At 43.6% G+C, this 23550-nt stretch overlaps 1 protein-coding gene across 1 annotated transcript in view; it reads left to right on the forward strand.

The window, feature by feature from the left end:
• Positions 1-20521, forward strand: part of HS3ST3A1 (heparan sulfate-glucosamine 3-sulfotransferase 3A1) — a gene marked incomplete at both ends in the record, with an annotated part of 87661 nt that extends 67140 nt beyond the window's left edge. The window contains one exon of the mRNA XM_082679641.1: positions 19900-20521. Within this exon, the coding sequence (XP_082535767.1) occupies positions 19900-20521 (622 nt within the window). The remainder of the gene's footprint in view (positions 1-19899) is intronic.
• Between the last annotated feature and the right edge of the window lie 3029 nt (positions 20522-23550).

Raw genomic sequence — 23550 nt, forward strand, 5'->3', positions numbered from 1 at the left:
ATTATCTATTTTATGTATAGTAGTGCATATATGTTCCTCCCAAATTGCTAATTTATCCCCCCCACCATGTTTCCCCTTTGGTAACCGTAAGTTTGTTTTCTGTGTCTGAGTCTGTTTCTGCTTTGGAAATAACTTCATCTGTATCATTGTTTCAGATTCCACATGTAAGTGATATCATATGGTATTTGTCTTTGTCTGTCTGACTTACTTTCTCCAGCTCATTCATTCTTGATCTCTTCTCTCTGTCTCTCTGTAATCAATCTCTCTCTCTCTCTCTCTCTCTCTGTCTCTCTCTCATACACACACACACTTCTAAGGGTTTCTAAATATTTTTCAGGCTGTAGATCCTGACTAATTTAATCACAGTTTATCTCTGTTTTCTGTGGTCATTTTTTATAACTAGATTTGGACACATTCTTTAAGACATTTCTATTCTAACTGAATTTAGATGTCCCCTCCGTTCCTTGAACATGTGAGCTTCTCGTTTCTCTATCTGTGGTTCAGTTGAAATGAAATCTCAGGGTTGCACTTTTCTCAAGCTTGCCTAGATGCCAAGTGTTTGGAATCACTGTGTATCTGAAGATGGTATTTGGATACTACTTTCAATGAAGTAAGAACTGAGCTCAGTCGAAAGGTCTTGTTCTCTTTAATCTTCCGTAAGCTCTGGGCCCTCGTTACTGAAGTCAGGGCCCAGCTCCCCCTCCGTCACCTTCATTCGTCAGCAGCCTAGTTGTTATGCTCTTTGTTCGCCTTTCTATGTGAACACCTGTGAAATACTTTCTTTATCCTCAAATTCTAAAGCATTTTGCTCATACATTTCAGAGTGTAGGTCTCTACCAGGACCAGAACTGGGGTGAGGCATCGGTGGCACACAGGGTGCAGAAGTTGAGGAGATGCTTCCTCTCTGGGTAGTGCAGTGTTGAATTCTTCGCATCTGGGTAGAACAATGATTGTCCCTTTCTAGCTTGAAGCATAAAGAACATCCGACATCCAGAGACAGACCCACCGTGGACAAGTGGCGACTTCCTATGTTTTTCTCAGGCTCCTATGTTCTTATAGATTCTGCCGTTATCATTAGCGGGTCTGTGCATTTTAGTGTTTAAGGGGGTGAGGGCTTTCCTTCTGGATGTTCTTTGATAGTTTGTTAGGACTTTGGGAGAAGCTCTCAGTTCCCAAGAGCCAGACACTATGTTAAAACAGAGTTTGGGACGCTGTAAACAAGGTTAGAAATGATATTTTAAATCTTACGAATACATGAGTTTCCCAATGAAGTGAACTTAGAAGGAGAAAATCAGAGGGTGAAGCTATGAGCCTTGTAAGTTACTGGTCTATTTTTACACTTCCTAAGAGCCCACGAATGAGAAAAATTGTGGAATTGCTTGGGAAACTCTGAGGTCCCACACAAACATCAAGGATTCTTGCTTGAATGTATGATCCCAGATAACCCTTGCCCCTTCCCTTTCAGGGCTGCCCTTCTTTCTGACCTGAGAGATGTGTTTTCTGCCCTTTCACGGGTTACCCCAAATTATCAACCAAGAATTCTTGACTCTTCTCCTCTCAGTGCCAAGGAACATTGTGTTGCTTTCTTGAAATAAGCTTGTTTCCTTTGTCATTAAGCCTGGGGAGGGTGAGAACCACGCCTTTCTGTCCGTTTACTTGATTGTTCAGAGGTTTAGAAGGAACCTGCCGTCAAGGGCACTGGGAAATGTACCTGCCTTTAAGTTTGATGCTTGAATATCTTGACGACAGTTTGCTTATTAGATCTGCACATCCAGATTCGGTCAGTGTGGGAACCGGTTCAAAAACAATACGTCTTCCTCTCCCACAGAAGCCAACTCAAAAAACAATGGAAGGGAGTTTTCTTTCCAGCCTCACAAGGCACGTTTGGTGGGGGGGCAGGGGGGAAGGGTCCCACATAACAGCAGCAGGAAAAGAAATATCGATGTGGCTGGTCCTTGGCCCCAGGGATGCAGGCCCGACAGCACCGGAGTTTGCTTTGCTTCCTCTGCTCCAAGCTCACGCCACCAGGGCCCCCCGGGAACCACCTTCATGCCGTGGCCGTGAAAAGAGCATGTTTCCCTTCGAATTTTCTGCTTTTGCTGGAGGCTTCCAAAAACAGACACATGGTTCTCTTTGGTTGCAGAGACTTTAAAAAAAAAAAAGAAAACTGTATGTGTACACGGGCCAGATTTATTTATTTCTCAAGGTAAATTACCTTTGCCTTACCACTCAGGTCCTTCTCTTACAGAAGAAAGCCTTTGAAAAACATGTCTATTACCTGTTTGCAAGATTCCAATGATTTATACTCTGAGATGAATAGGGAAGTAGTGCATTTAACATTCCTATGTTTTGACAGAACGTCAAAGATGGCTATACCATCCACCCAGAGACTCTTGCTCATGCTGCCTGGGTGTCTGGGACGGTGAAAGGAGCATGTGCTTTAGAGCAGAATAGACCTGGATTTTCATTCTGTCCCTTTCACTCATCGCTGTGTGTCTTTGGACAACTCACGTTACCTCTCTGAGTCTACTATATCATCTGAGAAATTATGCCAGTAATTCTAGCTTTTTGCTGTTGTGAGACATAGGAAAGGATACATCAGATCTTGGCCTACGGTAAACGCTTAGTAAGTGCTCATTTGCTTCATCATGTTCTTCCTAAGACACTTGGACTTGAAACCCTGTCTGCCCTGTGTGTGTTATTGGTAACAGTGCCCTACGTGGGAACCTCACCTTCTAGCAGGGACATACATCTTCTTTTGATGTTTTGGGCACAGAGGACGCGTGGGACAGAGATGGGTCTCCTTCATCCCTGCCCTCTTAAAGGCAGTGACAGCACTCAGCTGGTGGACTTGCTGGACTTCCTGCTAGCTCCAGGCATGAGGGACGTGGCCAGGACAGCCTTTGTCTGAACCGGCCTGAGCACCTTCCCTAGGCATCTGTCATGGGAGCCGCGTTCTTTCCGACCTCATTGACTTTGAAATCAATTCTGTTGATGCAGAACTGCCCTGCTTAATGCTTTACACAGATCTTCTTTATTTGATTGGTGGAGTCACACTTCAGAACAGAGCAGCAAGTGTGACGCTCTGCAGAACTTTGACAAGTTACTAAGGAGTGAAAGCCCTGCATCTGCATGGGACCTGAGAGGTGGGATGGCCTTTGAGAGGTGGAGGACGGTGGTCTTATTTTGCTTATGAAGAAACCAAGGCCCAGAGAAGTGACGTGACCTGCTCAGGATCACACAGCTTTTAACAGCAGAATCAAGACTGAATCCACATTTCTCTTCCCAGTTTTGAGTGTCCCATAAGACTGTGGTTTCTTCATGGAAATATGTGATCCATCTGAGCCGTATTTTGGGATAAAGCCAATCATGTGTTGTCTTTTGTCTCCATTAGAATTCTCAGGCAGAAATCTTAACTTAAAAAATTAGCCTCGGGCTTCCCTGGTGGCGCAGTGGTTAAGAATCCACCTGCCAGTGCAGGGGACACGGGTTCAAGCCCTGGTCCAGGAAGATCCCACATGCTGCAGAGCAACTAAGCCCGTGCGCCACAACTACTGAGCCTGCGCGCCACAACTACTGAAGTCCGCGTGCTTAGAGCCCGTGCTCCATAACAGAGAAGCCACCGCAATAAGAAGCCCGTGCACCACAACAAAGAGTAGCCCCCGCTCACCGCAACTAGAGAAAGCCCGCGTGCAGCAACTTAGACCCAACGCAGCCAAAAATTTAAATAAATAAATGTATAAAAAAAATTAGCCTCAACTCTACTGAAGGAGAAAGTTACATTTTTTTCCCCCTTTTTTAAGAGGAAGGGGGCCCTACTTATTCCTTGAAAAGAACTGTTTTGGGTTTTTTTTTAAAGTAAAATTTCTATCATTTTCCACCTCTAAAGGTTTGGGAACACGTTTGAAAACGTGTTCCGTCCATAAGTCAGCTGTGCAGCCTCCTCCGTTCTCCCACCAATGTTCCTCTCATTCTCACCACCTTTTTCTCTCTCACCATCAGCCCCCAAACCCAGGGTCTTCAGCTCCTCAAGCCTGGATTACACCGGAGGAGCCTTGCAAAATATCTCACTACCTGCACGATTTTCCTGATCCGTCCGGACTTGTGCTCCGACTCAGATTTAAATCTATCACTGACTCTAATCACACCCTCACACTTGCAGCCTCATTTCATACAGTTCCCCTGTTTCAAACAAATTTCTTCATCTGTATCCAATTCAGAGTCTGGGCCTTTCAGGCTCTTCACAGCTACCCTCTGGGTGAGTTTCACACGTCCTTGGGTTCTCCATCCGTCCAACTGGCTCCATCCAAGTCACCTCGGGCATACCCTTTTCCCATCCCTCTTGTCTGCTGACTTCCTCTCATCCGATGCAACAGAAATAACCTGGCCGTAGGCACTGGGAGGACTTCTGTCACCTTCCATATACTGACTGTGGGAACGTGGACCTGCAGCTTTTCCTCCCTGAATTTCAGCTTCTTCATCAGAAAAATGGGGGAGCATAATGCCTATCTTAAGGGAGAAAACCATTGATAAGATGTTTTGCAAGCGTAATATATTCTTCAGGTATCTCTGCTTGTGTCCACACCTTAGAGACACATCTTCCATGATAACGTGAACCCGGTAGTGCTTATAGCGCTGGGAGAACCTCGTTTGGGACAGAGGCCAGGCAGCTTCTGTTCTGATGCTTACCGGGGGTGCGGGGCAAGAGGTCACTATGAGGACCACTGGTTCCTAGAAATGGGAGCTCAGTTCCTTTGCCTTTATGACCTAAACGTCCACAAACTGGAGATGTAGCTGGTTTAGCAAATGCCCTTGTTTGAAATCCATGTGTTCCTTGGAGAATTATGGAAAATTGGTCCATTTATTTTTTTATAAGTGTCGTAAACTTTTTTTTAACATTTTTATTGGAGTATAATTGCTTTACAATGGTGTGTTAGTTTCTGCTTTATAACAAAGTGAATCAGTTATACATATACGTATGTTCCCATATCTCTTCCCTCTTGCGTCTCCCTCCCTCCCTCCCACCCTCCCTATCCCACTCCTCCAGGCGGTCACAAAGCACCGAGCCGATATCCCTGTGCCATGCGGCTGCTTCCCACTAGCTATCTACCTTACGTTTGTTAGTGTGTATGTATATGTCCATGAATCTCTCTTGCCCTGTCACAGCTCACCCTTCCCCCTCCCCATATCCTCAAGTCCGTTCTCCAGTAGGTCTGTGTCTTTATTCCTGTCTTACCCCTAGGTTCTTCATGACATTTTTTTTTCTTCTTAAATTCCATATATATGTGTTAGCATACGGTATTTGTCTTTTTCTTTCTGACTTACTTCACTCTGTATGACAGACTCTAGGTCTATCCACCTCATTACAAATAGCTCAATTTCGTTTCTTTTTATGGCTGAGTAATATTCCATTGTATATATGTGCCACATCTTCTTTATCCATTCGTCCGATCATGGGCACTTAGGTTGTTTCCATCTCCGGGCTATTGTAAATAGAGCTGCGATCAACATTTTGGTACATGACCCTTTTTGAATTTTGGTTTTCTCAGGGTATATTCCCAGTAGTGGGATTGCTGGGTCATATGGTAGTTCTATTCGTAGTTTTTTAAGGAACCTCCATACTGTTCTCCATAGTGGCTGAACCAATTCACATTCCCACCAGCAGTGCAAGAGTGTTCCCTTTTCTCCACACCCTCTCCAGCATTTATTGTTGCTAGATTTTTTGATGATGGCCATTCTGACTGGTGTGAGATGATATCTCATTGTAGTTTTGATTTGCATTTCTCTAATGATTAATGATGTTGAGCATTCTTTCATGTGTTTGTTGGCAGTCTGTATATCTTCTTTGGAGAAATGTCTATTTAGGTCTTCTGCCCATTTTTGGATTGGGTTGTTTGTTTTTTTGTTATTGAGCTGCATGAGCTGCTTGTAAATTTTGGAGATTAATCCTTTGTCGGTTGCTTCATTTGCAAATATTTTCTCTCATTCTGAGGGTTGTCTTTTGGTCTTGTTTATGGTTTCCTTTGCTGTGCAAAAGCTTTGAAGTTTCATTAGGTCCCATTTGTTTATTTTTGTTTTTATTTCCATTACTCTAGGAGGTGGGTCAAAAAGGATCTTGCTGTGATTTATGTCATAGAGTGTTCTGCCTATGTTTTCCTCTAAGATTTGATAGTTTCTGGCCTTACATTTAGGTCTTTAATCCATTTTGAGTTTATTTTTGTGTATGGTGTTAGGGAGTGATCTAATCTCATATTTTACATGTACCTGTCCAGTTTTCCCAGCACCACTTATTGAAGAGGCTGTCCTTTCTCCACTGTACATTCCTGCCACCTTTATCAAAGATAAGGTGTCCATATGTGCGTGGGTTTATCTCTGGGCTTTCTATCCTGTTCCATTGATCTTTCTGTTTTTGTGCCAGTACCATACTGTCTTGATTACTGTAGCTTTGTAGTATAGTCTGAAGTCAGGGAGCCTGATTCCTCCAGTTCCTTTTATCGTTCTCAAGATTGCTTTGGCTATTCGGGGTCTTTTGTGTTTCCATACAAATTGCGAAATTTTTTGTTCTAGTTCTGTGAAAAATGCCAGTGGTAGTTTGATAGGGATTGCATTGAATCTATAGATTGCTTTGGGTAGTAGAGTCATTTTCACAATGTTGATTCTTCCAATCCAAGAACATGGTATATCTCTCCATCTATTTGTATCATCTTTAATTTCTTCCTTCAGTGTCTTATAATTTTCTGCATACAGGTCTTTTGTCTCCTTAGGTAGGTTTATTCCTAGATATTTTATTCTTTCCGTTGCAATGGTAAATGGGAGTGTTTTTTGATTTCAGTTGCAGATTTTTCATCATTAGTATATAGGAATGCCAGAGATTTCTGTGCATTAATTTTGTATCCTGCCACTTTACCAAATTCATTGATTAGCTCTAGTAGTTTTCTGGTAGCATCTTTAGGATTCTCTATGTATAGGATCATGTCATCTGCAAACAGTGACAGCTTTACTTCTTCTTTTCCGATTTGGATTCCTTTTATTTCCTTTTCTTCTCTGATTGCTGTGTCTAAAACTTCCAGAACTATGTTGAATCCGAGTGGTAAGAGTGGACAACCTTGTCTTGTTCCTGATCTTAGTGGAAATGCTTTCAGTTTTTCACCATTGAGGATGATGTTGGCTGTGGGCTTGTCATATATGGCCTTTGTTATGTTGAGGAAAGTTCCCTCTATGCCTACTTTCTCTAGGGTTTTTATCATAAATGGGTGTTGAATTTTGTCAAAAGCTTTCTCTGCATCTATTGAGATGATCATATGGTTTTTCTCCTTCAATTTGTTAATATGGTGTATCACATTGATAGGTTTGCGTATATTGAAGAATCCTTGCATTCCTGGAATAAACCCCACTTGATCATGGTGTATGATCCTTTTAATGTGCTGTTGGATTCTGTTTGCTAGTATTTTGTTGAGGATTTTTGCATCTATGTTCATCAGTGATATTGGCCTGTAGTTTTTCTTTCTTTGTGACATCCTTGTCTGGTTTTGGTATCAGGGTGATGGTGGCCTCGTAGAAGGAATTTGGGAGTGTTCCTCCCTCTGCTATATTTTGGAAGAGTTTGAGGAGGATAGGTGTTAGCTCTTCTCTAAATGTTTGATAGAATTCGCCTGTGCAGCCATCTGGTCCTGGGCTTTTGTTTGTTGGAAGTTTTTTAATCACAGTTTCAATTTCAGTGCTTGTGATTGGTCTGTTCATATTTTCTATTTCTTCCTGATTCAGTCTTGGCAGGTTGTGCATTTCAAAGAATTTGTCCATTTCTTCCAGATTGTCCATTTTATTGGCATAGAGTTGCTTGTAGTAATCTCTCATGATCTTTTTTATTTCTGCAGTGTCAGTTGTTACCTCTCCTTTTTCATTTCTAATTCTATTGATTTGAGTCTTCTTCCTTTTTTTCTTGATGAGTCTGGCTAGTGGTTTATCTATTTTGTTTATCTTCTCAAAGAACCAGCTTTTAGTTTTATTGATCTTTGCTATTGTTTCCTTCATTTCTTTTTCATTTATTTCTGATCTGATTTTTATGATTTCTTTCCTTCTGCTAGCTTTGGGGTTTTTTTGTTCTTCTTTCTCTAATTGCTTGAGGTGCAAGGTTAGGTTGTTTATTCGAGATGTTTCCTGCTTCTTAAGGTGGGCTTGTATTGCTATAAACTTCCCCCTTAGAACTGCTTTTGCTGCATCCCATAGGTTTTGGGTCGTTGTGTCTCCACTGTCACTTGTTTCTAGGTATTTTTTTATTTCCTCTTTGATTTCTTCAGTGATCACTTCATTATTAAGTAGTGTATTGTTTAGCCTCCATGTGTTTATATTTTTTACAGATCTTTTCCCGTAATTGATATCTAGTCTCATGGCGTTGTGGTCAGAAAAGATACTTGATACAATTTCAATTTTCTTAAATTTACCAAGGCTTGATTTGTGACCCAAGATATGATCTATCCTGGAGAATGTTCCATGAGCACTTGAGAAAAATGTGTATTCTGTTGTTTTTGGATGGAGTGTCCTATAAATATCAATTAAGTCCATCTTGTTTAGTGTATCTAATTTAAAGCTTGTGTTTCCTTATTTATTTTCATTTTGGATGATCTGTCCATGGGTGAAAGTGGGGTGTTTAAGTCTCCTACTATGAATATGTTACTGTCGATTTCCCCTTTTATGGCTGTTAGTATTTGCCTTATGTATTGAGGTGCTCCTATGTTGGGTGCATAAATATTTACAATTGTTATATCTTCTTCTTGGATCGATCCCTTGATCCTTATGTAGTGTCCTTGTCTCTTTTCATAGTCCTTATTTTAATGTCTATTTTGTCTGATATGAGAATTGCTACTCCAGCTTTTGGTTTCCGTTTGCATGGAATATCTTTTTCCATCCCCTCACTTTCAGTCTGTATGTGTCTCTAGGTCCGAAGTGGGTCTCTTGTAGACAGCATATGTAAGGGTCTTGTTTTTGTATCCATTCAGCCAATCTGTGTCTTTTGATGGGAGCATTTAGTCTATTTACATTTGAGGTGATTATCGATATGTATGTTTCTATTCCCATTTTCTAAATTGTTTCGAGTTCGTTATTATAGGTCTTTTCCTTCTCTTGTGTTTCTTGCCTAGAGAAGATCCTTTAGCATTTGTTGTAAAGCTGGTTTGGTGGTGCTGAACTCTCTCAGCTTTTGCTTGTCTGTAAAGGTTTTAATTTCTCCATCAAAGCTGAATGAGATGCTTGCTGGGTAGAGTAGTCTTGGCTGCAGGTTTTTCTCCTTCTTCACTTTCAGTATGTCCTGCCACTCCCTTCTGGCTTGTACGGTTTCTGCTGAGAGATCAGCTGTTAACCTTATGGCGATTCCCTTGTGTGTTATTTGTTGTTTTTCCCTTGCTGCTTTTAATATGCTTTCTTTGCATTTAATTTTTGACAGTTTGATTAATATGTGTCTTGGCGTATTTCTCCTTGTATTTATCCTGTATGGGACTCTCTGTGCTTCCTGGACTTGATTAACTATTTCCTTTCCCATATTAGGGAAGTTTTCAACTATAATCTCTTCAAATATTTTCTCAGTCCCTTTCTTTTTCTCTTCTTCTTCTAGGACCCCTGTAATTCGAATGTTGGTGCGTTTAATGTTGTCCCAGAGGTCTCTGAGACTGTCCTCAGTTCTTTTCATTCTTTTTTCTTTATTCTGCTCTGCAGTAGTTATTTCCACTATTTTATCTTCCAGGTCACTTATCCGTTCTTCTGCCTCAGTTATTCTGCTATTGATCCCATCTAGAGTACTTTTAATTTCATTTATTGTGTTGTTCATTGTTGCTTGTTTCATCTTTATTTCTTCTAGGTCCTTGTTAACTGTTTCTTGCATTTTGTCCATTCTATTTCTAAGATTTCGGATCATCCTTACTATCATTATTCTGAATTCTTTTTCAGGTAGACTGCCTATTTCCTCTTCATTTGTTAGGTCTGGTGCATTTTTATCTTGCTCCTTTATCTGCTGTGTGTTTTTCTGTCTTCTCATTTTGCTTATCTTACTGTGTTTGGGGTCTCCTTTTTGCAGACTGCAGGTTCGTAGTTCCCGCTGTTTTTGATGTCTGTCTCCAGTGGCTAAGGTTGGTTCAGTGGGTTGTGTAGGCTTCCTGGTGGAGGGGACTAGTGCCTGTGTTGTGGTGGATGAGGCTGGATCTTGTCTCTCTAGTGGGCAGGTTCACGTCTGGTGGTGTGTTTTGGGGTGTCTGTGGCCTTATTATGATTTTAGGCAGCCTCTCTGCTAATGGGTGGGGTTGTGTTCCTGTTTTGCTAGTTGTTTGGCATAGGTTGTCCAGCACTGTGGCTTGCTGGTCGTTGAGTGAAGCTGGGTGCTGGTGTTAAGATGGAGGTCTCTGGGAGATTTTCGCCGTTTGATATTATGTGGAGCTGGGAGGTCTTTTGTTGACCAGTGTCCTGAAGTTGGTTCTCCTACCTCAGAGACAGAGCCCTGACTCCGGGCTGGAGCACCAAGAGCCTTTCATCCACACGGCTCAGAATAAAAGGGAGAAAAAGTAGAGGGAAGTAGTAGAAGTATGAGGAAAGAAAGAAGGAAAGGAGGGAAGGAAGGAAGGAAAGAAGAAAGAAAAAAAGAAGCAAAGGCGGCAAGAAGGAAAGGAGGGAGGGAGGAAGGAAGGAGGGAAAGAAGGAAAAAAGACAGAAAGAAGATACAGTAAAAATAAATTATAATAAAGTTATTGAATTAAAAAATTCTTATTTAGAAAAAAAACAAGGGACGGATAGAACCTTAGGACAAATGTTGGAAGCAAAGCTATACAGACAAAATCTTACACAGAAGCATACACATACACCCTCACTAAAAGACGTAAACGGGGAAAAATCATAAATCTTGCTGTCAGAGACCACCTCCTCAATTTGGGATGATACGTTGTCTAAAGGAGGGAAGGAAGGAAGGAAGGAAAGAAAGAAAGAAAGAACGAAGGTAAAGTATAATAACGTTATTAAAATTAATTATTAAGAAAAAAATTTTAAAAAAAACCATGGACGGATAGAACCCTAGGACAAATGGTGGAAGCAAGACTATACAGACAAGATCTCACACAGAAGCATACACATACACACTCACAAAAAGAGGAAAAGGGAAAAAATCATAGATCTTGCTCCTAAAGTCCACCTCCTTAATTTGGGATGATTGGTTGTCTATTCAGGTATTCCACAGATGCAGGGTATATCAAGTTGATTGTGGAGCTTTAATCCGCTGCTTCTGAGGCTGCGGGAGAGATTTCCCTTTCTCTTCTTTGTTCTCACAGCTCCTGGGGCTCAGCTTTGGATTTGGCCCTGCCTCTGCATGTAGGTCGCTGGAGGGCGTCTGTTTTTTGCTCAGACAGGACGGGGTTAAAGGAGCCGCTGATTCGGGGGCTCTGGCACACTCAGGCTGGCGGGGAGGGAGGCGCACGGAGTGCGGGGCGGGCCTGCGGAGGCAAAGGCCGGTGTGACTTTGCACCAGCCTGAGGCCCGCTGTGCGTTCTCCCGGGGAAGTTGTCCCTGGATCCCGGGAACCTGGCAGTGGCGGGCTGCACAGGCTCCACGGAAGAGGGGTGTGGATCGTGACCTGTGCTCGCACACAGGCCCCTTGGTGGAGGCAGCAGCAGCCTTAGCGTCTCCCGCCCGTCTCTGGGGTTCGCGCTTTTAGCTGCGGTTCGCGCCCGTCTCTGGAGCTCCCTTAAGCAGCGCTCTTAAACCCCTCTCCTCGCGCACCAGGAAACAAGGAGGGAAGAAAAAGTCTCTTGCCTCTTCGGCAGGTGCAGACTTTTCCCCGCACTCCCTCCCGGCTAGCCGTGGTGCACTAACCCCTTCAGGCTATGTTCAAGCCGCCAACCCCAGTCCTCTCCCTGCGCTCCGTCCGAAACCGGAGCCTCAGAGCCTCAGCTCGCAGCCCCGCCCGCCCCTGCGGGTGAGCAGACAAGCCTCTCAGGCTGGTGAGTGCCGGTCGGCACCGATCCTCTGTGCGGGAATCTCCCCGCTTTGCCCTCCGCACCCGTTGCTGTGCTCTCCTCCGCGGCTTCGAAGCTCCCCCCTCCGCCTCCCGCAGTCTCTGCCCGCGAAGGGGCTTCCTAGTGTGTGGAAACTTTTCCTCCTTCACAGCTCCCTCCCACTGGTGCAGGTCCCGTCCCCATCCTTTTGTCTCTGTTTATTCTTTTTTCTTTTGCCCTACCCAGGTACGTGGGGAGTTTCTTGCCTTTTGGGAGGTCTGAGGTCTTCTGCCAGCCTTCAGTAGGTGTTCTGTAGGAGTTGTTCCACGTGTAGATGTATTTCTGGTGTATCTGTGGGGAGGAAGGTGATCTGCACATCTTACTCTTCCGCCATCTTCAAGGTCCCCCCTCCCTTGCTGCTTTTAATATGCTTTCTTTGTATTTAATTTTTGACAGTTTGATTAATATGTGTCTTGGTGTGTTTCTCCTTGGATTTATCCTGTATGGGACTCTCTGTGCTTACTGGACTTGATTAACTGTTTCCTTTCCCATATTAGGGAAGTTTTCAACTATAATCTCTTCAAATATTTTCTCAGTCCCTTTCTTTTTCTCTTCTTCTTCTGGGACCCCTATAATTCGAATGTTGGTGTGTTTAATGTTGTCCCAGAGGTCTCTGAGACTGTCCTCGGTTCTTTTCATTCTCTTTTCTTTATTCTGCTCTGCAGTAGTTATTTCCACTATTTTATCTTCCAGGTCACTTATCCGTTCTTCTGCCTCAGTTATTCTGCTATTGATTCCATCTAGAGTATTTTTCATTTATTGTGTTGTTCATCATTGTTTGTTTCATCTTTAGTTCTTCCAGGTCCTTGTTAAATGTTTCTTGCATTTTGTCCATTCTATTTCCAAGATTTTGGATCATCTTTACTATCATTATTCTGACTTCTTTTTCAGGTAGACTGCCTATTTCCTCTTCATTTGTTTGGTCTGGTGGGTTTTTATCTTGCTCCTTCATCTGCTGTGTGTTTCTCTGTCTTCTCATTTTGCTTATCTTACTGTGTTTGGGGTCTCCTTTTTGCAGGCTGCAGGTTCGTAGTTCCCGTTGTTTTTGATGTCTGCCCCCAGTGGCTGAGGTTGGTTCAATCAGTTGTGTAGGCTTCCTGGTGGAGGGGACTAGTGCCTGTGTTCTGGTGGATGAGGCTGGATCTTGTCTTTCTGGTGGGCAGGTCCACGTCTGGTGGTGTGTTTTGGGGTGTCTGTGGCCTTATTATGATTTTAGGCAGCCTCTCTGCTAATGGGTGGGGTTGTGTTCCTGTCTTGCTAGTAGTTTGGCATAGGATGTCCAGTTCTGTAGCTTGCTGGTCATAGAGTGAATCTGGGTGCTGGTGTTGAGATGGAGATCTCTGGGAGATTTTCGCTGTTTGATATTATGTGGAGCTGGGAGGTCTCTTGTGGACCAGTGTCCTGCAGTTGGCTCTCCCAACCTCAGAGGCACAGCACTGACTCCTGGCTGCAGCACCAAGAGCCTTTCATCCACACAGCTCAGAATAAAAGGGAGGAAAAGTAGAGAGAAAGAATTAGTAGAAGTAGGAAGAAAGAAAGAGAGAGAGAAAGAGAGGAAGAAAGATAGAAAAAGAGAGAGGGAAAGGAAGGAAGGAAGGAAACAGAGAAAGAGAAAGGAAGGAAGGAAGGAAAGAAAGCAGGAAAGAAGAAAAGGAAAGGAAAGAAGGAAAGAAAGGAGGGAGGGAGGGAGGAAGGAGGGAAGGAAGGAGAAAAGAAAGAAAGAAGATACAGTAAAATAAAATAAAGTATAATAAAGTTTTTAAAAAATATTTAGGAAAAAAAGGGACGGATAGAACCTTAGGACAAATGGTGGAAGCAAAGCTATACCGACAGAAGCATACACATACACCCTCACAAAAAGAGGTAAAGGGGAAAAAATCATAAATCTTGCTCCCAAAGTCCACCTCCTCAATTTGGGATGATTCCTTGTCTATTCAGGTATTCCACAGATGCAGGTACATCAAGCTGATTGTAGAGCTTTAATCCGCTGCTCCTGAGGCTGCTGGGAGAGATTTCCCTTTCTCTTCTTTGTTCTCACAGCTCCCGGGTCTCAGCTTTGGATTTGGCCCCGCCTCTGCATGTAGGTCGCTGGAGGGCGTCTGTTTTTTGCTCAGACAGGACGGGGTTAAAGGAGCCGCTGATTCGGGGGCTCTTGCTCACTCAGGCCGGGGGGAGGGAGGGGCGCAGAGAGCGGGGCGAGCCTGCGGCAGCAGAGGCCGGTGTGACGTTGCACCAGCCTGAGGCCCGCCGTGCGTTCTCCCGGGGAAGTTGTCCCTGGATCCCGGGAACCTGGCAGTGGCAGGCTGCACAGGCTCCCCAGAAGGGGGGAGTGGAGAGTGACCTGTGCTGGCACACAGGCCCCTTGGTGGCGGCAGCAGCAGCCTTAGCGTCTCCTGCCCGTCTCTGGGGTTCGCGCTTTTAGCCGCGGCTCGCGCTCGACTCTGGGGTCCGCGCTTTTAGCCGTGGCTCGCGCCCGTCTCTGGAGCTCCCTTAAGCAGCGCTCTTAAACCCCTCTCCTCGCACACCAGGAAATAAAGAGGGAAGAAAAAGTCTCTTGCCACTTCGGCAGCTCCAGACCTTTTCCCGGACTCCCTCCCGGCCAGCCGTGGCGCACTAACCCCCTTCAGGCTGTGTTCACGCCACCAACCCCAGTCCTCTCCCTGCGCTCCGACCGAAGCCCAAGCCTCAACTCCCAGCCCCGCCCGCCCCGGCGGGGGAGCAGACAAGCCTCTCAGGCTGGTGAGTGCCGGTCGGCACCCATCCTCTGTGCGGGAATCTCCCCGCTTTGCCCTCCGCTCCCCTGTTGCTGTGCTCGCCTCCGTGGCTCCGAAGCTCCCCCCTCCGCCTCCCGAAGTCTCTGCCCGCGAAGGGGCTTCCTAGTGTGTGGAAACCTTTCCTCCTTCACAGCTCCCTCCCACTGGTGCAGGTCCCGTCCCAATTCTTTTGTCTCTGTTTTTTTTCTTTTGCCCTACCCAGGTACGTGGGGAGTTTCTTGCCTTTTGGGAGGTCCGAGGTCTTCTGCCAGCATTCAGTAGGTGTTCTGTAGGAGTTGCTCCACATGTAGATGTATTTCTGGTGTATCTGTGGAGGGGAAGGTGATCTCCGCGTCTTACTCTTCCGCCATCTTCCCCTCCGCCCTCTGTAAGTGTCGTAAACTTTTTATTGAAGTATAGCACCATTCAGAAAAGGACACAGATCCTGGCATACAACTCGGTGACTTTTCACAAGGTGGATACACTTGTGAAACCAGCACCCAGGTCCTGCACTGGGATATTCCTGACTTTCCAGAAGCCCCCTGTGGCCCCTTTTGGTCACTAAGCGCCCCCCTCCACAAAGGCAACAGCTGTCCTGACATCTAACACTACAGGTGGGTTTTGCCCCTGAGAAGCCAAGCTCATCTCTCCCACCAGAACCAGCCAGCCTCTGTCCTTCCAGAGAATTCGGCTTTGCCAGCTCACAGCTCGCACATCAGCCTCCTTACCATCCGGACCTCCTCAGCAGGAGGCCTCAAGCAAGCATGTGTGTGGACGTCCCAGGAACACGCCCGGGGGTCTCTGATTTCCCCTGGACCCGAGTTATCTGGACGGAATGGGGTTCTCCCGACTGCTGGGAATTCTGCACACTGGGCGTCACTTTCTTAAGAGCAGTGCTTGGGTGTGTTCCTTGTAGAAATTGTCGTGCTGACACTTCGTTACAATTCAGATTTCCCAAGCTCTTGGCTTGATTTTTCTGGCGAGATTGGAAAGGTTATGAGTAGCACGTGGTCACCCTGCTGGTAGTTAAAAAATCAGAAGCACTGTAAACAAAAAGGAAATGAGAAATGACACAGGCCACAAACATTTCTGATCTCAGCTCCATAAAATCTCATCATGATTATATTCCCCTTTGGTCTTGCAAGAGGAAAGCAAGGCCACCATCTTCTTCAGGTACCTCATGCTAGTGTTTAATTACCTGCAAAGCCAAAAAGATTCATTTATCTAATTCAAGTCTATCGATGCAATTTGAAGTCTTTGCCCTCTGGGTGAGTTCTCTTTTTAATAAATCAGGGTAAAACAGACATAATATTTACCATCTCAACCATTCTTACGTGTCCAGGTCAACAGCGGTAAGTACATTTACGGTGCTGAGCAGTCACTCTTCAGAACTCTTTTCATCTGGAAAAACTAAAACTCTGTCCCCATCAAATACGAACTCCTCGTCCCCCCACCCCCAGGCCCTGGCGATGACTATCTTACTTTCCGTCTCTGTGGATTCGACTCCTCTAGAGACCTCATACAAGTGGAATCACACAATCTGTGTCCTTCTGTGTCTGGCTTACTTCACTCAGCATAAAGTCCTCAAGGTTCATCCACGTTGCAGCAGGTGTCAGAATCCTGTTCCTTTTTTAGGGCTGAATACTACTCCACTGCATGGAGAGATCACATTTGCCTGCCCATCCAGCCCTCTATGAATATTTGTGTTCCTTCTACTTTTCGGCTATGGAGAATTCCTTTTGTTCTTTGGGGACAAAGAACAAATGTGTGGGACACACCTGGTAATACTCCTTCATTTGCTTGTAAAACTCCTTCTTCTCCTTGTCATCTTCAGGAGAAAACAAGTAAGCGTCTCTAGTTTTTCTTTATTATTCTAGTTTCTACCCATTTCTCCTCTCCTATACTTACTATAAATGTCTCCAAATTCTTTTCACTATGGAGAAGTGAATGGAATAGCCAATACTGTTTGCCTGGAAATTAAGGCGTCCTAGGACCTCCCCTTCCCATTGTTCAGTGGAATTTCTCACCCTCCGCCCCAGCTTGTCCTTAGACAAACCTCAAATGTCTTCTCATTGCGTACACCTTTCTGCTCCCCTCGCATGCCTGGTGTTTCTGCAAAGCTCTCATCGTACTGGGATGGCTCTTTCATCGCCCATCCCAGGCCGAGCCCTTGCACAGAGCAGAGTCACAGTACATGCCTCACTCTGGTAAGGAAGGAAGATTTCTAAGTTTGCCTAAACACCTCGAAATACGATATTCCAAAGTACATGTGCATTTTGTTTTATGTGATAGAGGATCTCCTTTCTGAACGTTAAAATTCAAATTGCAGTAAGAAAATGAATGTAGAATTTAAAAGGGAGATTGCTCTTTAAAGAATTCTGTTGTGAATCCTTTTACCAAACAACTGTGCTCTTCAATGTAAGCCTCTTGTACGTCTTTGTTTTTGAGGAAAGTAGACTGCAGAGAGTTCATAGTTAACCCGACTCCCCATCCCAACGGGGATGCTAAACCTGTCAGCTTTCCTCATCCTGTAGATGACAGTAATTAATGTGTTTTTCCTCTGAAATCCTATTTTAGCTGCTTCCTCTTCAAACTCCTCCTATTTTGGATAGCTCTTTTTCCTACCCTACTGAGATAATTTAAAATATGGTTTCTTTTTTCAGAAATATTGGTAATAGTTCCTCTGGAATGGCACATTCTGCAGCTCTAATCTCTGCTGAAAGGCTACTGGGGAGTCTGTGCTTTTCCCCAGGGCCAGAGGGCAGGAAGGCTGAGATTACCAACCAGTAGCTCCCACGTGAAGTATGTTATCTCTATTTTACTGGCCGAAATATGAGGTCGAGTGGTTAAAAGTCAGAGATGATAGGGAAGGAGGCAAGAATGCTGACTTTAAAAAAAATCACCAGATACTCCTTCTTGTAGTTTCAGTGATGCCTGATGCTTGCTTTTACAGTCCAAAACTTTTTCACACCTTTGAGCCAATTTTCTTCACTGAGATAGTCCAACAGTTTCTGGATAGATCTCCTGGCTCATCTTATAAAAGTGTAACTAAACTTCCAAAGTAGGTTGGTCTAGCCTATTTCTCAATTCCATGAAGGGAATATATATATATATAGTGCGTATGTATATGTATATACAGTGGTGAAATCTGTGAATTCATGTCACGCAGTGGCTCCAGCATTGCGTCGGCAGTAAAGACAGTCTGTGTCTCCCTTGTGTCAACACTGACCTCCCTGGTCTTTGCTTTATCCTACCCAGACCTTCAGGCATTTTTAAGAAATGGGGAATGGGCACATATTAAAAGTTCTTTTGAAAAAGGAATTGCAGATTTTTAAAACAACAAAGAAAAAAGCAACAGAAATGAGATATCTAATTATCATTTCCCCCTCCAAAAAAAAGTAAAGATAACTTGACTGAAATATCAAAGAAGGCAAAAGTGTGAGAAAACGTGCGTCATTAAACTAACACAGCACCAGTGGCTTATGGCCACAACTGTTGCGGAATCTGTGCCGGGCGTAATGCAGATGGGCACCAGAGTGTTTATGAACCAGTTGATATTATGTCTGAGATAAACTTCAAAATAATTCATTTAGAAAAATATTAATTGCCAAAATTGACACAAGATGAGGCAGAGTATTACAAAAAACAATAACCACAGAAGAAACTGAAAAGATACTTGAAGATTCTAATCCCTTTCTTACCCTCTACCCCAAAAGTACCAGTATTAGGTGGCTTTGTAGATGACCCATCAAATTTTGAAGGAATAGAAAATTATTTTGCTATTGAAACTTCTTTAGGATATAGGAGAATATGAAACATTTCTCATTTTATTTGTGGAATAATTCATGTTCTCAGAATTGATTAAGCTACTGATCAAAAGAAAAACTACAGGAACATCTCATTAATGCATATGGATGACAAATCCAAAGCAAAATAATGATGAATCAAGTCTAGGACTATATTGAAAGAATAATATACCATGATCAAATAGGGTTTACTCCAGGAATAAAAGTGAATCTAATATTAGGGTACTTACCAGTTTGGATCAGTGGATCAAAGGGCAAAATACGTTTTGTCATTGCAGTAAATCTCCCAAATACATTTGTCTAATTTTGACTTGAACAATGTCTATTTCTTATAAAACTTGGAATTAGCAAGACGGTGCCTTAAAATCAGAAAAAATATATATATGTATTTCATATATATAATAAATAGTGGCTTTAATGGCAGTACACTTTTGGAAGGATAAATAGGTTTTATCTCTCCTACTCACAGTTTTGGACTGGCTTCGAGACCCATCACTTCTCAGCAGGAACGCATGCTTGAGCTAGGTAGCGATCTCCGCTCCATCAAGACTCCAACAGGATTTCTTTTTCCCACAGGACAAAGTGATTCCAACATTCATCTGGAAGAATAAACAGACAAGAATCATTAAGAACGTTTTGAACAACAGAGTCAGAATTTACTTTGATATACATGAAAATATACCATAATGTGATAACTGGGCCAATGGAAAGAGGAACCAAGATACTCAGACTACTGGAAGGATGGCATTTGAAATTATTAGATAAAAGATGGATTATTTCATGTCTTGTTACAGGAAAATTCAGGAATTATAAAGAGAAGTATTTTGTGTACTATGCAATGGTATTATGTTGACTGTTAACTGCTTTGTTAAGAAAACTACAGAAAGGGCTCAGGGTATTTTAACACCATCCCATAGTCATACAATTGTGTTTATTACACTATCCTAATTCACCTAAAGAATTAGATCAAGGTTATTTTCTTACAGGCTTGTGGGTTGATAATTATAAAAAATAAAAATTACACAGCGCGTATTCTATGCCAGGCACTTTTCTAAGCTGTTGAGGTATATGAATACATTTAATCATCACAACAACCGTAGGAGATCCGTAGTGTTATTATTTCCCATTAAGTACATCCGCGAGGAGCCAGGGGTGCACAGCCTTGCGTCTGTGCGACTTCTCCGCGATCACGGTCACACATCTAGTAAGCGGAGCAGTTAGTACCTCAACTCAGGCTCCGGGTCTGTAAGACCCTCCCTCTGCTGGGAAGGAGCTCAGTTTTCAGGCCCTAACGTGCCTTTCTGCTCCGCGCAGGGACCTGATGCCGAGGACCCTGGAGGGGCAGATCACCATGGAGAAGACGCCCAGCTACTTCGTGACGCGCGAGGCGCCCGCGCGCATCTCGGCCATGTCCAAGGACACCAAGCTCCTGGTGGTGGTGCGGGACCCGGTGACCAGGGCCGTCTCGGACTACACGCAGACGCTGTCCAAGCGGCCCGACATCCCCAGCTTCGAGAGCCTGGCCTTCAGGAACCGGACGGCGGGCCTCGTGGACCGGGCGTGGAGCGCCATCCAGATCGGCCTGTACGCCGAGCACCTGGAGCGCTGGCTGCGCCACTTCCCCGCCCGCCAGCTGCTCTTCGTGAGCGGCGAGCGGCTGGTGCGCGACCCGGCCGGCGAGCTGGGCCGCGTGCAGGACTTCCTGGGCCTCAAGCGCATCATCTCCGACAAGCACTTCTACTTCAACCAGACCAAGGGCTTCCCCTGCCTCAAGAAGGCCGAGGGCAGCGGCCGCCCTCACTGCCTGGGCAAGACCAAGGGCAGACCCCACCCCGAGATCGACGGCCAGGTCCTGCGGCGGCTGCGCGACTTCTACCGGCCCTTCAACCGCAAGTTCTACCAGATGACGGGCCACGACTTCGGCTGGGACGGATAACCTTATAATTTAAAAAGAAAAAAAAATATCAGAAGATAATATATTTTTTTACCAATCGGTAGAGAAGAGGCAGTTTAATATTTGCGCTGCTGATATTTCAGTATTTTTTTCCCATGAATGTTGTTAAAGAGATTGTTCTCGCCTCCGCCCTCACCGTCATGTACAACTGTGCGCGCAAACATCTGGAGAAACAAAAAAGGAAACGTGCACGCATCTAACTAAATTCTCTCCATTTTCACTTCATGTTTTATAGGCACAGTTATGAAGTATGAGCATCAGCTGCCGTGAAAACTTTTAAGAAACTCCTGAGGGTATAGCTCGTGCTCTCTCTCCTTTTTTAACAAAGCCCGGATAAGATTGATGTCTACCCTTATGTTTTTCTCCCTTTAGTTTTTCTCCTGTGCCACTTTTTCTTAACCCCTTTCCCAGTTAGTGATTCTGTATGTTTGCACATCACTTCCCAGTTACCACAGTGCTTTCAAATACAGTATCTTTCTTGATCCTTATACTCAGATGTGATATAGTAACATAATACATGGCGATTATTACCCCCGTTTTACAGATAAGGAAACTGAGTCTCAGGGAGCTTAAGTGATGTGTCCTAAGGCCAGATGGCGGACTATGGACAAAACCTTACCTTCCACTTGTTCCCTATTTTGTGCCACTTTTTCCAGTGAGAATGGGAAAGGCACAGACAGCCTTTAGAAATGGTTAGCTAGTTTGGGGACCAACAGAGAGGGTTTCCTGTTGCTTTCTAAGTTCTAGGCTAGCCTCTATGGCACTCAGACACCTTACACAGTTGTACTCAAGGAAACCACTCTGTCTTGAACACAACATCTTTTAAGAGCCAATCTTGGGTTGTTAAAGCACCCTAAGACATGGATATCTCGACTCAATTGAAGTTGAGAGAAATTATTGGATCCTTGTATGGAGAACAAGATGGCCAGTCACACTAGGAGTACAAGGTGTGGTAGGAGAAGAATTTACCTATTCTTGTTTTGACTGTATTTTCCTTTTTTTCTTAAAGAAAAACCCACTTCAGTAAGAGCTTACAAATATGAATCTCATTTTACAAACCTCTTTTTTAACAAAGAAAATCTGCCTCTCTTTGTAGTATCTTATTTCTAAACTTGCAGCTAGTACTAAAAAAAGGTCAATCAACATCTCATTTACAAGGCCCCAATTTTTCATGGGTGGAGGGAGGGCTGTCACTTTGTCACTTTATTTTTCCCCATTTCCTCTTTGTACCAGTTATAACCTCATATTCGTTAATATTTGGAAAACAAGAAGTGCAGATATGGGTAAAGTGGTGATTTTTCCTCTTCTCCCATCTGTTTCTGCCTGTTCCCCATTTAGATAGCTCAAATAAATCAATAGTTTATTAAGAGTATGCCTCTCCTCTCTGAGTGGGCATTAACGAGATTAGCATTAATGGGAATTAAACTGGTTTAGAGAAGAGCACATATGCACAAACTATATAAAACATTCATAATTAGTCTGTCAGCAACATTTTTATTACAGGTTTAAACCCAAGAGGAAAATGTCTCCAATCTCATGGAAATTTTCCATATCTGCTAAAATGTAAAGGACCAGACACTCCAGTATTCTAAAAGAATATTCTTCTCCAGTGTTGTCAATCAAAAGAAACTAAAGTTGTTTTAAAATATGCAGTTTCATTGTGCATTTGACATAGATGCTGCACCGGGTGAAGTAAATATTTCTTGAGACGTCTAACACGGGATTAAAATGAAGGAAAAAAGTTTAAGTTTCTAGCTATTCTATCACTGCTCTAAATCTCTGGATTTATTAATTCTCTTTTACGGGGGTTAGGTAAACCCCCAATCCAGGCCCCCTTTCCCGGCCGACAGCCTTCCCTTCTAGGCCCTCAGTTCCCCGACGCTACAGCCTGTTTTTTTGTTCTACTTGAATCGTCACTACCAGCAACAAGGAACGCATTTTAAACTCTTTTCGTCTTTTCTCTTAACTCACTTTTGTGCTTCTGACTCCCTAATAAGCATGTGCCGGACCTTCTGCGAAGGTGGCTTTTGCACAAGGACACAAGTGCATCTGACAACTGTATTCAGCAACCTTCATCTTTTTGTGTTAAGAAATAATAAAAGAACAGAATTGAGTGCAAAGAACCTCTTCTTGCATGTAGATTTTTTGTTTGGTCATATGATTTTTAAAATGAATGACTACAGAGCAGTCCAGGAAAGCCTTCTAACTTCTAAGATTTCATAAGAGTGGCAGAGGTCTTAGATCCCAGCCAAGTGTATAAAGATCTTGGGTCAGTGTTACCTCAGGACAGGAGTTCTCCATTTCTGCCTTTATGTGGTACTTCCTCTTGTTGTACACGGACTTGGCCTCGGATGTCTTTCGTCCATTTGGCTACATCAGATCCTAGGCTGTGCTCTTGATTTGAACATTGTAATCATCCTTCCTCCAAGCTCACTCCTCTTAGAGAACAACCAGAGGTCTACAGCTTCATTCTGAATCGTTTGCTTCTGAGGCCACACCTATAGTGTATAAATTCTTCCAGTAACTAAGAAATTTTAAGGGAAATTAATTTTGTCCTATTAACTATAGATTAATAAGCTTCTAGAGAACAGATATTTATTATTCCAGAAGTATTAATCCCACTCTAATTTTCTTATTTTCAAAAATCCTGAAAGTTAGAATAAACCTGAATGGTAATGCAGATTAAATCCCCATTTGGCACTTGAGTCCTTTCTTTAGCTGGTTATGCAGGGGTTTAAAACATTGATGTGTGTCTAAATTAACTCTTGATTTTACAGTGTAAAGAGGATACGTTTCTTCTAAACACCTGCATCCTGTTCTGTCAGCTGAGACCTGCCAAATGTTACCCATGAAGATAACCAACATTTAATATGTGAATAAATGTGTCTATAAAGCGGTAATAGCTTATATTAATGTAGCAGATTGCCCTAAGTACATCTTCCCCCCTTAAACCAACACCTACTCTCCACTTACATTCCACCGTACAGATGAAAAAACTAACACTTAAGACA

Source organism: Grampus griseus (genome assembly GCF_964374135.1).
Source record: "Grampus griseus genome assembly, chromosome: 20".
NCBI classification, from domain to species: Eukaryota; Metazoa; Chordata; class Mammalia; order Artiodactyla; family Delphinidae; genus Grampus; species Grampus griseus.